Source organism: Schistocerca americana, chromosome 7 (genome assembly GCF_021461395.2).
Source record: "Schistocerca americana isolate TAMUIC-IGC-003095 chromosome 7, iqSchAmer2.1, whole genome shotgun sequence".
In the NCBI taxonomy this organism is placed as follows: Eukaryota; Metazoa; Arthropoda; class Insecta; order Orthoptera; family Acrididae; genus Schistocerca; species Schistocerca americana.
In genome coordinates, this window is record NC_060125.1 from 214,896,135 (window position 1) to 214,913,264 (window position 17,130).

A 17,130-nucleotide genomic window follows, 5' to 3' on the forward strand; every position below is an offset into this window, starting at 1 on the left:
GTAGATGTTTTCACTTTATATGGTGTTGCAAGTTTTTGTGGCTCCTCTCGTTTTCAATCTTTTACAGCAGTACTTAATCGCTACAGCACTTCATAAAATATTTCCATTTTAAGGACAGTGCTATTCTGCATTACAACAATGTCCAAGGATGATAGCGAAAAATTATTATATTGGTTAGATAGGGGCAAGTCTTGCACATTGCACATCATGCATACCATCTCATAGGCTATACCACACAAAAAGAGGCACAGTATTGTCTCAGCAACGCTGTAATGATCCTTATGTCAAGCTTTGTTAGTTTCCAACTGTCAGCATTATTAAACTGGCACTGATCTCTCTTCCCACTTTTTATAACAACCCAATATTTCAAAGTAATGGAAATTTTGTGAATAAACATTAATTTACTTCACTTTATTTAAAATCCCAAAGCTGCTGTGGTAAATTGATAAGCTGATTTTTTTACCAGTTATTAGAAAAATATGGATCGAATGAATACTGCAAAACACTAGTTATTCAGAACTAAAATATCAGTATTGATTGTAACTGGTTGGTTTTTCCTATCCCTAATTCTAATAATTCCTCAAAATCAGAAAATTAAAGTATCAAACTCTATTTTATCTGGTCAATAGTTTCATCTTGTGTGTTCTTCATATAAAATACTCTGGCTATTTAAGTTGAAACGTTTAACCAATGCAAACCCCTCTTGACGTAACACTCAATGTGAACCATGGTATTTAGTTCTCTACAGATGTAGAACGAAATTCATAGAGATAATAAACCCGGATATGAGCACTAAGATTGCACTGCAGTTCCTTCTGTGAATACGATATACCTGGCAGCTCAGCCTTCAGCCAAGGGTTCTAAAAATATGGCATATGTATTCATCATTTGATGAGAAATTCTCTGCAGAAGTATTCTTCTGATGTTTTAAAGAGGAAAAAATGGGCATCAAAATAATATGAAAGTAAAAACAAGAATAATACTTTAAAAATAAAATTTAATATAATTTAAAGGAAAGTCAAGTAACAGTCTCGTGAAGGACAGTTCTATTAAAAACGAAGGTGGGAATGTATGCCAGCTAATTTTTATTACATGAGAACCAGGATTCCAGTTTCAAAGTTGCTACTGAAATAAGCATTTCCTGGAAGATATAAAACAACACATCTCTCATGGCAAATAAATAAAATATGTCTACATATGACATATTGTGTAAAAAATATAAAATATCTAATACGATATTCTTTTATAATGAGTCTTTGATCTCGCTGGCATCAGCACCTTTCTAGACAGAACACACAACACTAATCTCAAATATATACATTTATATACATCAATATATATATATATATATTGTACATATAATTTTCATATAAAAAACTTCATTAAATGACCACACTTGCACACAGCAGTGATAGACTACGGGCAAACAGCCCCCCATCCCCTCCCCTGAGAGAAGTGTTCATCAAATACAATAACAATCTCCAACAACTGACGGAAGCACTCTTGTAAACAGCAACGAACAGCACTGGTTTCTGACTAATTGTTCTCCAATAAGCACACCAAATTTTTCTACACAAGAATTGCTCCTAGGGGAAGGCACCTATTGAGAAAGATCTCTTGCTTCTATCTGGCTTCTCCCCTCAACGATCACTGAGGTAGTGAACAGAAATTTCATAAGTGTCACTATTTATTAGGATCAGCAGCATTTGATTTTCTCCTGTGTCGGCCTGCCAAGGCAGCGGGCTTCTGCTGAGCTTGTCCCAGGAGCTGTATGTGCTGCTTCTGCAGCGCGTACTGCAACTGCAAACAATCAGACAAAATCTTTATTTTTGTAACAGGAAGAATCAAGTTTCTTGGCTTGCTTCTTGCTCTTATTACATCAGAAACCATCAGAAATTGTATAGTCAGGTATAGGCTACTTCTCTATCAACATTATAAACTAACATATGCCTGGTTCAATAAGAGATGCACTGTCCTGTGAAGGACACTTTGAACAATGTTCTAACGAACGGGTAAACTCATGTGTCTCACAGAATTTGGAAAATACATGCAATTGTCAAAACAAGTGACCAAAAAGGGCAGTTCAATAAACACCCTTTTATGAAAACTAATGTCACTGATGAGACAGTTTGATATTACCATAGTGTGTCAACAATTAGACAACACTACAAGTAGAAAAAAATAAAAATTTTAAAAAAATATTACACAGATTCACAGGTAATTTGAGTCTGGTAATCATTTCAGTAATTTTTACTATGTTCTTTTTAGCTGGAAAAGTGCAGTATCTTACAGTGAATTGCTTTTGGATGGGAAACTGCACAATGAGAATAAAAGCGAAATTGGGTGCATCAATGACAACAGTTTCAACATTGCTTCAACAAATTTAAACATGGCATCCATTTTCTATTATGATCATGCTAGACACTCGACAGATGTGACAGCTGAAGGTACATTGAAAATTCAATGACAAGGTTCTCACAAACAGTGTGAGACATAACAGAAGCCGTATTTTACTTAATAAGTAAGCTAAGAAAAAGGATGTTAAGATGAGGGTCCTGTGGTTGCTGATGGTGGACAACTAGCTAAGGATTTCAACTTTAAATCTATGTTTAGAGAAATTCAGACTAGATCTGATGGAATTATTGCATCAAGTTGTCACTGTTAATGAGATCTGTATTCATCATTACACCTCACAAATCAAGCAACAATCAGAACAATGGGTCACTTCTGGTGAATCTGCTCCCAAAAAGGCAATAAAGGTACCATCAGCTGGAAAAGTCACGGCAACAATTTTCTGGGATGGGAAGGGAGGCCTTCTAAGAAATCAGTAAATAGAGTGCACCACATACAGCATCAGGGAAAAGAAATGGGCAGTGTGCTATGATTCCTCAATTGCATAAATACAATTTATCCCTGATCACATGACACACAATGACTTTGTAAAATTTTATTTTTATTAATGCCACAGTAAGCACAATACCAAATTACCTGCTACAATAATTTTATGCTGTCTCATGATGTTGTTTTGAATGAAATTTGTGTATAATATAAATTTGTTTCATCAGCAGCTCCTAGTGGTACATAAATATGACTTTCTTTGTAAAATAATTTATTTCATAAGACTGATTTAAAACAAAATATGAATTATGTTAGCATGAAATATTATACCATGGGCTGTACAGCTGTACACTGCATTCATTCACTCACTGATCATGTTCTGCAGACCCAATCAAGAAAGACCACCTTCAGGGATGCGGAAGGAGACAAGGTATACAACAACAAAAGACAAGCAACTCATAGAAAATTAATCTGTATACAATACTAATAATAAACTATCGTTGTACTGATCAGAGCTATTCAAGTTCTCTAAATTAGAACAAAAGCCGACAAAATAGTTCATGTTCACCAGAGAAACCATTTTGTCATGAATTACACTGGGAGAAGAATCATCTGACAATAGCTGCTACTTTGAGAAGCTGCTGCTTTCTCAGGTGCATTAAACGAAACAGAACTCTTGTTGTTTGTCACCCAATATTAGCACAAAATTGACTTTTCACAAAAATCAGTTGCCTACATCTATAAATACAGTGCTCTGTTTATAAAGAATTCCTTCGTGTCAGAAACACTGCTACTCGCCAGTAGCGCTCAGAACTTTTCTATCCTTGAACCTAGATATTCAGCTAATTTATAGAAAGATTGACTAATAGATACGTTTAAAGTTTTTTCAGATTTTTTTTTTTTTTTTTTTTTTTTAATTGATTGGGATCTCTCATGGGCCCTTTCCACCTACAGAGTTTGTCCATAAAGCAGTGCGACTGGCCATCGAGCAGCGCTCCAGTCACCAGCAGCGCACTCCCTGGCAGGGTGGGGTGGGACCGCTTTTGTGTGTGGTGTTGGGGGAGGTCTCGGCTAAGCAACACACTGGGTGAGAGTCACATCCAAGCTTTGACACAGTAAGGAACAAGCATGGCACAAAGGCTATAATTGAGTTTTTGTAGCAGCACAAAACGTGAAAAATGGAGCGTTCAATAGAGCAGCATTATACAATTAATTTTTCTCTTTCAGTGGGATAAAACAACATTTGAGATCTTGCCTTGGTTAAGGAGGCTTATAAAGACAACAGCCTCTCAAGGGCCCTGCTTTTTCAGTGGTTCAAGAACGGGTAGGTGACTGTTAAGAACGACCTGGAGCTATCTGTACAGCCCTGATATGAGCCCACCAGACTTTTTTCTGGTCCAAAAGCTCGAAAGAGGCCTGAAACATCACTGTTTCGATGATGTTCCCACCATCTCTGTCACAGAGTCTCTGAAAGATGTTAGGCAGAGTGGAAATCCTGTTGCCATCACTGTGTTGACACCCAAGAGACTATTTTATAGAATTGTAACATTATGTACTGATCGGATCAATAAACTCTTTATACCAAACTCTGTCTCATTACTTTATGGACAAACCTTGTTTATTCCTGAGGCTGATGTCTTTCATCTTACTGCCAACATATTAATTATATTGATGCCATCACGTTTATGTGTAAGACATTTTTTTTCATATGTCATATCTTATACAAAAAGGAGAGATTACTCTATTTGATTTGAAGCAAACATTAATCTTTATAAATGAATATAATGTACTTTTACAATGATATTTTGTAAAATATAAGTGATGTGCTTGTATGATATGAAAGATATTGCAGTTTCTGTTACACTAATTGCCAATAAGAGATACATTCTGATGTTGAAACTGAAGGAGGACTAGAATCAACTGTCTGCAGGTGGATTAAGTATCAAATTAATGGAGACATTCAGCTGTATGAAAACATGAATAAGCACATTTGATGAATTATGGCAAGAATTAGTTTCCAACACTGAGAAAATCTGCTACAGAGTGAAATATTCATTCCACAAACGACTAGGAGTACAAGTCCAGCAATGTATGAATATGATCTGTTTCAATATTTGGAAAGTAGGTGACAGATTCTCACAGTATGGAAGCCTTCAATAGCAGATCATGAGTTTTGCCTGGATGGCTCAAACAGCAAGATAATTTTTGTGAAAGGCAAGATTCCAGGTTTGAGACTCAGTGCTACACAAAATGTGGGTGGCATGCAATGGTCATAATTTTTCATCACTATCTTGTAGTTAATTAGTTAGTTGGTTGCGTGTTCCATTGTTCAACTGCACGGTACGGTAGCTGTTATGATGTGGAATGTGTCAAGTGCACAAGAAATGCACATATGAAACAAAAATGCATATACTATATTTATAGATTTATTTATTCCTATTCAAGAAGTCATCTATGGTATAGAAGGAGTTGTAAAGGAGGTATGATTTCAATTTATTGTTGAAGCTATTACTGCTGTCTGTCAGACATTTTATTTCATCTGGTAATTTGTCGAAAATTTTTATAACGGCATATTTTGCCCCTTTCTGTGCCACACATAGGTTGAGTAAAAGATAGTGTAAGTCTTTCTTTTTTCTGGTATTATAATCATGAATGTCACTGTTGTTTTTAAATGGTCCATGTTGTTGAGAACAAATTCCATTAGTGGGTAAATGTACTGTGAGGCTATTGTAAGAATTCCCAATCTTTTAAAAAGATGCCTACAAGATGTGCAACTATGAACCCCCCCCCCCCCCCCCCCCCTATTCTAACCACTTTCTTTTGAGTAGTGAATACTTTTTGTCTAAATGTTGAGTTACCCCAAAATATTATTCCATATCACACCAGAGAGTGAGAGTATGCAAAGTATGTTAGCTTACTAATTTCTATATCCTCAAAATTGGCATTTATTCTGATCGCAAAAGTTGCTCAATGTAGTCACTTTAGAAGATCCAAAATATGAATTTTTCGATTAAGATTCTCAGCTATATGTACTTTTTGCAGCAAAAAATTGGATTTACTGTGTTTTTTTCAAAGTTTAGAGCAAGCCCATTTGCAGAAAACCAATTAATGACTTTTCCATAGACCTTATTTGTATCATTCTCAATTGGAGTTTCTATTACTGGATTAATAATGATGCTTGTATCATCAGCATACAGTGTCAGTTCAGCTTCCTGTTTCAGACAGGAAGAGAAGTCGTTCACATATATCAAGAACAGAAGGGGACTCATGATTGAACCCTGTGGAACACCTAATGTAATTTCACCCCAGTTAGATGAAGTGGCAAACTTATTTAAATCACTTGACCCACATAAGGAAACTTTTTGCTTCCTGTTCTGTAGGTATGACGTAAATCACTCATATGCTATTCAATTTATACCATAGAATTGTAGTTTCTGTAACATAATGTCATGGTTCACACAATCAAATGTTTTGAACAAGTCACAGAAAATTCCTATTGGTGACATTTTACTATTTAAAGACCGTATTATGTGGACAGTGAAATTGTATATTGCTGTCTCAGTGGAACAGCATTTTTGAAATCCGAACTGTGATTTACTAAGTATCCCATTACTGTTGAGATGGCTAACCACTCAAGTACATTTCTTTCTCGAAGATTTTTGAAAATGCTGTAAGCAAGGATAGTGGCCGATAATTATTGACATCTGTGGTGTCCCCCTTTTTGTAGAGAGGCCTGACAACGGCATATTTTAACCTGTCTGGGAAAATACCTTGAGTTAGTGATGCATTACGTATGTGACTCAGAAAATCAGCTGTAATTGCTCCATATTGTTTTAATATCTTATTAGAGACGTCATCTACTCCAACAGAACATTTATTTTTCAAAGATTTAATAATTTTATTTATTTCACAAGAGGTTGTTAGGTGAAACTTAAATTTGACTAATTTTTTTCAAAACAGACTCTTCCATGTACTGGCTGGCTTTTTCTTTTGAACTGTTCTCATCAATTTTTCTCCTATACTTAAGAAATGGTTGTTAAATACATTAGCTACTCGTGTACTGTTGGTTAGGATGGTCTCGTTCTCTTTAACAGTAATACTACCTACCCCAGTGGTTACTTTTCCTGTCTTCCTTCTAACAACATTCCATATTAACTTTATTTTATTGCCGGAGTTGTTAATTTCTTCTCTAACATACATATTTCTTGATTTCCTTACAACTTTTCTCAGTATGTTACAATAATTTTTATATTGTAAAACTACTTCTGGATCTTTACTAGTTCTTGCTGTCTCATACAGTTTTCTTCTTCTTTCTGAAGACATTTTAATGCCTGTAGTAATCCAAGGTTTCTTTGAAATGTGTGTGGTGTTACATTTAGTAATTTTCTTTGGGGAACAATGTTCAAAAAGGAATATAAATTTATCAAGAAATATGTTGCATTTATCATTAGCATTTGGCTCATTATATACATCTCCCCAATTAACGTATCTTAAGCTTTCTCTGAAGGGCTCTATAGATACCAGGTTGAGCAACCTCAAACTTTTACTTAATGGTTTCCGAACTGTACACCCTGTTAGGTTTTGTAAGTTAATCAGTTGTGCATCATGGTCTGACAATCCATTTACCACAGGGAAAGCATGTGTTTGTTTTACATCCTCTTTCTGTACAAATACATTATCTATTAGCGTGCTACTGTCTTGGGATATACGTGTAGGAAAGTAGAAAGTTATATTTGTTGTCAATAACACTTCTAGTTAAATTTTCCTATCAGAATTACTTAGAAAGTTTACACTGAAATCACCGCAGATTTGTCTGACAGACAACATAATAGGGAGTCAAACAGCTTCCAGCCTCCTAATGGGGACCTGTACACTGTTGCTAATATCAATACACACATTATCTAGCTGAAGTTCATATGCACAAACCTCAAAGTGCTAATCAATACAAAATTTGCTTACTTCTACACTTTTGCATTTATACCCTTGTTTTATGAAAATGGCAACTCCTCCTTTATCCTTCCGAGATCTACAAGTGTAAGATGCTAAATTATATCCACTTATACTGACACTATCCATGCCCACAGCTGCATGGTGTTCAGACAGACAGAGTATATTGATCTCATTCTTATTTATGATATCATCTAAACACACTAATAGCTCATCTACTTTATTTTTTATTCGCCTGATATTTTGATGAAGTAAGTTGATACTGCCCTTAGCTTTACCCCTATTTACTGTACATGAATTTTCTTTTATTATATTTATCTTGATTGTCATCTGTCTGGACTTTGGGTTTAACCCAAAAAACCTGTCTGCCTGGACCCATTACAGTTTCTGCTAATAGAGAAGCTAACTTATTTTTCCCCATCCTATTCAGGTGCAGGCCATGTGTAGTGTATCCCCACCTACCAATAGCATTTACTGGAACAACACTTATGTGAGATTTTGCCGGTGTCCGTAGCATTCTGTTCAGCTCACTGTTAACATGCCTTACAGCAGGTTTACCCAGGGCTGATCATGGCACTGAAAGACCTCCACAAATCCCACGATTGTGTGCTCAGTTTCTGCTCCTATTTTATCCAGGTCATTCCTAATACTGTATCTTGGATTCATAGCCAGTCTGTTTCCTGCTGCCCCCACTATAATTACCTGATCTTCCTTCTCAAAGTCCCTGCACAGCTGCCCTAAGTTTTCTGTCACCTGGCTAAGGCTAGCACTTGGTTTCACAAAACTTGTGACCTGGTACCCTGCACTTAATTTCTCCTGAAGCTGCTGGCCCACACCCCTCCCATGACTGTTGCCTATAAGCAGAATTCTTCTTTTCCTATTCTAGTTTGATCCCGACCTGTCTTTTTTCTTTACACTAATATTCTGCTTCACCCTACTTTCAACTACATCTGGATGAGGCCCTTCCTACACTTCAGATGGCAAGCCAAACTGGTTTACTAATTGAATTTCTGGAGTTTTTTTTCAAGTGTTTCCATTTTTCACCCTTTGCGTGCTACCTTTTCCCGATTCCCAGTCTCTTTTTCCTCCCCTGACCTACATAATTCCAAGTTCACATTTTCTAATTAAGCCTTAATGTCACAAGTTTTTGCCTCCTGTTCAGTGATTTTTCTGTCCTTTCTACATAGCCGACACTGCCATGGAAGAGTCTCATTTTCTACCCACATTTCCTCGCCACTACATTCGCCCCAATGAAACCATAACTTACAGTCTACAAAGAACACCCCCTCTTTCAAATTTCTACGGCAACCACCACATTTTGTCACACATGGTTTGATAGATAAACTTAACACAAAAGCAGAGAATAAGTTGGCACAAGACCACAGTAGTTTCGTAACCTGTAGCCTACTAATCCTTAAATATACACTAATTTAAACAAACTTATAAACTTACTCCCGAAAGTTGTTCATTGAAAAACGAATACACAGATATGCCAGAGGGCAAGAAACTCACATTGTCAAAATGGAAATCGAGTAAGTGTGTCTAAACAGAAGGCTGCCTAATATGACATGTCACTTGTCAGGCTATGGACAAAGATATAATAAGTGTAACTAATTTTTAAAACCCAACTTGATACTTCATCGTAATCACACAGGTGCTACCTCTTGTCTGGCTCACTCTCCTTGTTATTTACTCCCTTAACAGTGTTTTCTCTTTCTTATTTATCAATTCCTCCTGTGCCAGGTTTCTTTATTTCAAATTCAGGTTTCAGTTACTTACAGCACATAGGGAGCTCAAAATATTCTGTGTACCTGAGTGGTATATAATTTCTTGATGCCTGTTCTCTGCATTTTTAAAGAAAATGTTCTTGTGTTACAGTAAATCAAACATCTTACAGGTCTCACATCCTGGCTGAAACTACAGGAGACAGGCAAAGTGGTATATAACTTGACAAGAAAAGAATTGCAAGACCTGGAGCACATCCACTCCTAGGAACCATCTTGTTATCAACCCAAATGTAACACAGAAGGCTTCAGCCATCAGGAAAATTTTGAACATCAATTAACTGAGAGAGAACAACAAAGCACTAATATTTTGTAACAATACGGGTCATGGCCTTCACTTACATATAGTAAGTAGCTATGTATGTGGTCAGAGATATATTTTACATTACATTCACATACCTGTAGCTAGCAGATGTGGCATGAGGGAAGGGATATGAGAAGGGCTCTGAGAGCAAGGAGGAGGCACTGTGTTATTGGTGGACACACTGTTGTTGGTGGCCATCACAGCAACATTTCTGTATAGTGTGAGACTAGCCAATGTGTGTAGTTTTCTGTACAACACAACCTTTTATTCAACATATCATAACAAATGTTCACAATATTTAACAGTTATTATTTTAAAAACTGCACCAGAACTTCATAATATGAAGCTGCTCACAACCTGAAGCATACAAGTTTATGTGATTACGGAGAGGTGCACAAATCATGAGAGAGACATTAGAGGGCGACATACAGGGTGACCAGTAATAAAACATACAAACTGCAGGGACAGATTCTTGACTGGAAATGGAGAAAAAAGGTCTAGTGAAAATGTGTTTAGAATTGCAGCTTTGCCACAGTACATGGCACTGATGAATGAAAGTTACTGACCATATGCCATGTGTTCCTTGCGCACTGCAGACTGTGTAATTGGCACAGTGTACTGTAAGCAGTAGGATGGTCCGGTTTTCACGGCGGGAACAAGCCGAGATGGTGTTTGTGTATGGCCAAGTAGATGGAAACGGTTGAGAGGCAGCATGGTTATACCAAAACAAGTACCCTCACAGACACCAACCACATCATATAACATTTGAAGCCCTTTTTGGGTGTTTGTGTGATCATGAGTCCTTTTAGACAGATGAACATGCAAGGAGGTAGCAGATAGTGCATACACCAGATTTTGAGGACCGGGTTTTACAGGAGATTGAGAGAAACCTAGTAGAAGCTCTAGGCAAGTGGTCCACAAACATGATGTAAAGCCAAAGTTCGATTATGTATATCCTGCATGACAACCGCTACTGTCCGTATCACCTGCAATAAATGCAAGGATTATTGGCAGAAGATTTCTCTCTCTGTACTATGTTCTGGGACTATTTGTTGTCACATGCACACCATCCGTTCCTGGACACACGTTCACAAGACCTTTTTTCCCCCAATTCCAGTCAGGAACCCATCCCTGCAGTTTGTCAGTTTTATTTATGTTCATCCTTTATATGGAATGAACAGGCACGTGACTTACACTGTTTATAAAATGTAGCTCTGGGATGACTGAAAAAATCAGTGTAATTGTGCAAAAATGAAGAATTGTCATTCTCATTCCTCTTAATGGCCTATTTCGTGCTTTGTGAGGTATTCATGTGATTTTCTTTAGCTTCACAAAACAAGGAAGGGGGATTTTTTCTGCTGTCAGCATTCAGTTATGTTCCTAAACTTCATGCCTTTTTTTGTTAGGAATTCTGAGAGATCTTGCATTTTCACTTGCACCTTCACCTCAGAATATAATGTTCACTGTATCAGCACCCTTCTCTCCATAGTAGTGAGATTATACGTTTTAAGTGTTTTGCTGTTGGCATAACGACTCAAGAGTTCTTTATCACTGTCACGAAAACATTAAAGAGTATCTCCTTGTCCCGTCTCTAATGACCTCGTTGTCGACGGGACGTTAAACACTAACCTGACCTGACCTGATCTCCTTGTCATTACATTATCTAGCATCATTACCAAGCTATATGATAATGTTACAAGAGATGATCACATTCCATCTTGAGGAATGTATATAAGAAGCAGACACTCTAGTACAACTATTCTGTTAAAGTGATAAAAGGAAAACAATCATCAAAAACAAAGAGATGATAGGCGTAAATGAGTTAGCAACTAAATCAAGGCCACTATTATATCTCTTAAATTTAAGATCAAAGCCTTCAAATCATCTCATAATGGAATTGCATTACCTGTGCTTCGATACCAGAGTTGTTCTGCACAACAGTTTCACTTGTTTTATGTATTAAAGGTAAGCTAAATACTATTAGCTGTGTTGTAACATACTGCCTGATTAGTGTAAGTAATAGGTGTTTTATCCACTGAGCTAAAGTCCTCTGGTAACTGAGCTGTGACACTGGAAACTTCTGTGTTTGGTACAGGAATGTAATGATGGAATCTGTCTCAAAGTCAAGTTTCAGTTTGGTTTGTGAAAAGTTTTGTTTGTACAATGGACTTAATAAAATACTGTGTGCCACAAAGTTATTTATTTTAAATGCTTTACGATCAAAAGAAATTCATCCAAAGTTGATAGAGGATTATGAGAAGGGGGGGCTCCACTATTTTTGACAGCTAACCAATGGTGACTGAGTGTTTATGTTGCCAAATATTTCTTGGAGAAGATCAATGTGAAGGATGTCTGAAAAATGTAGCAACAAATGAAAAACATTGTGAAGTAGAATTTGCTATTTGGTGTTACAGGAGTATAACATACCCTGAAGGAGTATGAATGGTACATTTTAAATCATGAATTAACTGTGGGAAAGCTATATACCAGATTGATGTAATTGTCGTTTATTGTAGCCAATAAGCACATGTCAAAATGAATTTTTCAACAATGATTGGACTACTAAAAAAATACATTTGATTTTGTATTCCAATTTCGATGGATGATATTTGGGTTTACTATTTCACACCAGAAATTAAACAGTAATGTACAGCAAAAATGACAGTCAACATCATCTGCTGGGAAGGTTAGAGGTAGAGGCTTTAATTATATCACGCAAAAGGGGATATTCTGGTTGATTACCAAGCAGTAAATGGTCCATATTATGTAATTCTGGCGGATCAACTGCACGAAAAAATTAGTAAGAAGTGAACTAGATCTAAAAATCATATTTCTGTATGACAATGCACTTGCTCATATACAGTATGTTTCACAATTCATATTACACAATTCTGGAGGTTGTAAAAGGGACTTAGTAGATCAAGTCAGGAAACAGTTCATTTCCATGTGACGAGGAGAACAACATACACAGATTTCACTCCTTTTTACTGTGATATTACAGCAGCTGTTTGATATGACAGCCACCAAGTTCGGTGCACACAGTGTACCTGCACAGCAAGTTAACATACACTCTCTCCAACATGCATGTTGTATGGCTAGTCAATTCTGCCACAACCAAGGTCCGTGCAACCACACCTTCCTCTGACGGGACAGGGGTCTCGTAAACAAAACTCTTCATGTGACCTCACAAGAACAAATTCAAGTGGGTAAAACCTGAGGATCTTGTTGGTCAAGCATGTGGTCTGCCTTGACCGATCCACCTGCCCCTGTAGGCTATGTTCAGATGCTTTCAGACACAAACTGCAAAATTACTGCTGTGCCACCACAGTGGAACCACAATTTGTGCCAAACGTCCAATGGCACATCTTCCAAAACCACCATCAGCACTTGTAGCAGGAATGTCAACTATCTGGCACCTGTTAGGTGGGGAGGAAGATGTACAGCCCAATCCCATGACCATCACAGACACGGATCCGAAGATGTGCTGAAATCTTCATGTAATGTGGCTTTGGGATTTTCTTGATGTGGGGCTATTTTGTACGGTCAAAACACCTTCCTGTTGAAACACACTTCGTAGGTGAACAAAATTCACCTTGGTAACTGAGGAAAATCCACATAACGGTGCAAAAATGAAGTATGGGAATTGACATGTGGCACAAAATCTGCTGGGAACATGGCGTGTACCTTCTGAGGGTGATATGGGTGGAGATGCTGTTCATGCAGAACACGTCAAACAGATGGGTGAGACACATGCAAGTCACACGCAATGGCTCGAGTACTCATCAATTGGTTCTCTTCAACCTGATGCAGTACTTCCTCTTCCCATATGACAGTGTGCTGCCTTTCTGGAACACCACAGTTTGTTCTATCACTTGTGAATTTCCCACTTTTCCTGCAGCTGTTGTTTTACACTGGCAAACACGGGATGAGATGGAGTCACACAATTTGGAAAATAATCATGGTACAGACATTGAGCTTCTCTTCCGTTACAGTGAGCTTCACTGTAAACTAACAACATATTAGTGTACTCTGCAAATGTGTACTCAGGCATCCTGTTACAGCAGTATCAGTCACCACAATGTCAAATGATGCATCACCAGGATGCGTGAAAACAAGCAAATGGAAACAGAAGACATCACGTGACATTGTGTCATCATAACATTCATGAACGTGGGTAGTAAACCATAACAGGCGAACTACATTAAGGGGGGTAGGACGTCAAACGGGCCGACTTGGAGCAGGAGAGGCACCACAGGACATTTTAATTTCCACTGTCTATACTTTTACAAGTAAATTCATAAAACTTTGTCAGCACAACCAGGAAGGATTCAGGATTCACCCCTGTAGCAGCAGAAGTTCAAAAACATAACAAAATAATTTTTTTTACTTGTGAAATTTCATAATTTTTTCACTTACTATTGGCTGCATTTGTTGCTATAGGTACACTTTTCTTCATAAATAACAGAGACTGTTCGGTGGATTTTGCACAGCATACAAACCATACATACAGATGTCTGAAACTCTAGAATCTATTTAATTTATGAAAAAATAAATGAGCTGGTACGTTTTAAACTTTATGTTTAGAAAAAAAAAAATCAAATTTTGTAGTTAATTATCTCAGTTTTTACCACAGTTTTTAATAGATTTGGAAAATTCTAGAGTTTCATACACCTGTAAGTATGGTTTGTATGCTGTCCAACATTCATCAAAGAATCTCTCTTACTTGTGAAGAAAAATGTACCTATAGCAACAAATGCAGCCAATAGTAAGTGAAAAAATTATGAAATTTCACAAGTAAAAAAAATCATTTTGTTATGTTTTTGAACTTCTGCTGCTACAGGGGTGAATCCTGAATCCTTCCTGGTCGTGCTGACAAAGTTTTATAAATTTACTTGTAAAAGTATAGACAGTAGAAAATAAAATGTCCTGTGGTGCCTCTCCTGCTCCAAGTCGGCCCGTTTGATGACTACCCCAATTAAGAAACATCTAGCACATGATTGAGTAGCCCTGGTTTTCCTTGCAACATGGAAACGAACTGTTTCTGAACATGAATTCCTATTTAAAACTTGATCTTCTAAGTGCCCTCTACAACCTTTAGAAGTGCGTAACATGAACTGCAAAGCATCCTGTATAATAACAATAATGAAGGATCTGAACAACAAATTGTTGGAATATACATACAATTTACCATATTTTACACCCTCTGACTTCCACTTACTAACACACTAAAGAACATCTTGAGACCGCAAAATGTTTGGAGCCCAATTAATATGCAAATGATAGGCTTGACTGAATGGTCTACAAACTTTCCTGAATCACAATCACACTTCCGTTAAGGGAATATACTTACAATGATGGAGAAAGTGCGATGATCTAAAAACTGATACGCTGAAAAATAAGTGCACTTTCGACCTAACAAATACAGTCTTTCACCTTACCTCATGTTTCAGAAAGATTAAAGTCATATCCTTGCCATATGATCTGTCCAACAGGTCTTAATGCTCCACCAGATGCCACTGACAGTCTGCATCAACAGACTATATTATATGGTCAGAATTCACTGGACATCACCACTAAATGCATTCAACATGATATGTATCTGAGAGTACATCATAACAGGCATGAGGCATCAATAGTATAGCCTTTTTCCTGTCAGATGGAAATGACCAATGGCCTTGGGGTCATACAGGACACGATTACAGCAGTTAACAAGTTCAGTTATTCCATTGCATTTTTCACACAAGCTTCATCTGCCTAGGTCCATTGATAGTGAGATGCTTATAAAGTGGGCATTTCAGGAAATAACTAAATTCAATAATCACTGTGGTAGTTACTACTGTGAAGTTTCCTCATAGGGACTAATGAAAGTTAAACCATACTGTACAAAGTGATCACCAGACATCCTTAACAATTACTAAACAAACCTTCTCCTGCAGCTGAGGTACAAGGATTGGTGACAAAACTATTCATCTAGAGGTGATACTTCAGTCGCTTTTTTAGGACTGTTGTTGATCACAAGAGCAGATGGGTAATGATGGAGCTGAAGGTGACATCACTAAATTTATTCAAACATTTTAGACAATAACCCTCTCCGCACACAGAAACAACTGCAAATTTTCCTTATCAATATTATAAGGTCTCTATTGACAAAGCAAGGATTAGTGCAATACAGGTGAAACAAAAACCAAGCAAATCAGCTGGACAGTTCTGCTCAAAGACTTGACCTGTATCTTAGTCAAACAACTTTGGTTTCAACTGGTGCATTGGTTGCACTACACATCAAGTGATCCCAGAGCACAACAGTCTCTACTCACTGTGTACTAGGAAGGATGTAAGCAAATTCTGTCTTCAGTGTTATCGGAATTAAGTCAAAATCTAAAGCTGTATTAGTAGCAAAAGAAGGTTTCAAGTGTTGTTATTTTTTAATAAGTCAGCTGCCACCTTTGAAATGTAACAGCACTGGGAATCTGGAGACTTTTAACCACATTAGGTAATTCTGGTTGTTGATGAGCGGGCTTCACACAGTGGCAAAACTATCACATGCAAAATACTCACTTAAGTTTCAAAATGTGATAAATTACATTTTGTTATAAGTGATACGTGTAAAAAAATTATCCGTATGACAACTTCACTTCTGGCTGCAAAGAGCAGCAAGCGAAAACACTTAACTGGAGGGAAACTGGCACTACAGTCATTTCTAATCGTTACTCACATTTTTTTCTTTCTCCTCTCCACCAGACTGATTTCTATATAAGAAGAAATGCTCACTGCCCTATTTACTGAGTTATATTGTGAACACATTACAATATATAAGCCATATGACAAGTAGTAATGCAATGTAAATTGGATTCAACATATACACGTTTATTTATATATTACTGTTCATAATCTTGACACCTGGCACTGGAATATAGTGCGGGTCATATAGCCACATAGCTACAGAAAGTTGTAAACAACTCTAATTAATCATGTGCTTCAAGATTTGCAATGTAGTTTAAGCAGATTCCATAAATGGTGGAAGTAAGTATGAAATGGAAAAGGAAAAACACCCAAAAGCCTTAAACCATGGTACTACATAGTTGATCATTAACACTACCACTGCAGCAGATGGCTTACTGGCAGTTCCTAACTTAACCACTCGGACACATCGGGGTTACGCAAGATATGTTCTTCAGAAAGTCTCTGTGTGGAATGCAACATCTATGACCTATGCTAACATTACTTCTCTCTACGCTATTAAGTCCTTGACTGTTGGTG

General features: G+C 37.2%; 1 protein-coding gene across 3 annotated transcripts in view; it reads right to left on the bottom strand.

The window, feature by feature from the left end:
* Positions 1 to 980: 980 nt before the first annotated feature.
* Positions 981 to 17,130, bottom strand: part of LOC124622191 (putative mediator of RNA polymerase II transcription subunit 26) — a 283,782-nt gene continuing 267,632 nt past the window's right edge. For all 3 annotated transcript variants that reach the window (XM_047147835.1, XM_047147836.1, XM_047147837.1), the window contains one exon: positions 981 to 1,800. In XM_047147835.1, coding sequence (XP_047003791.1) covers positions 1,684 to 1,800 — 117 coding nt within the window. In that variant the 3' untranslated portion in view covers positions 981 to 1,683. The remainder of the gene's footprint in view (positions 1,801 to 17,130) is intronic.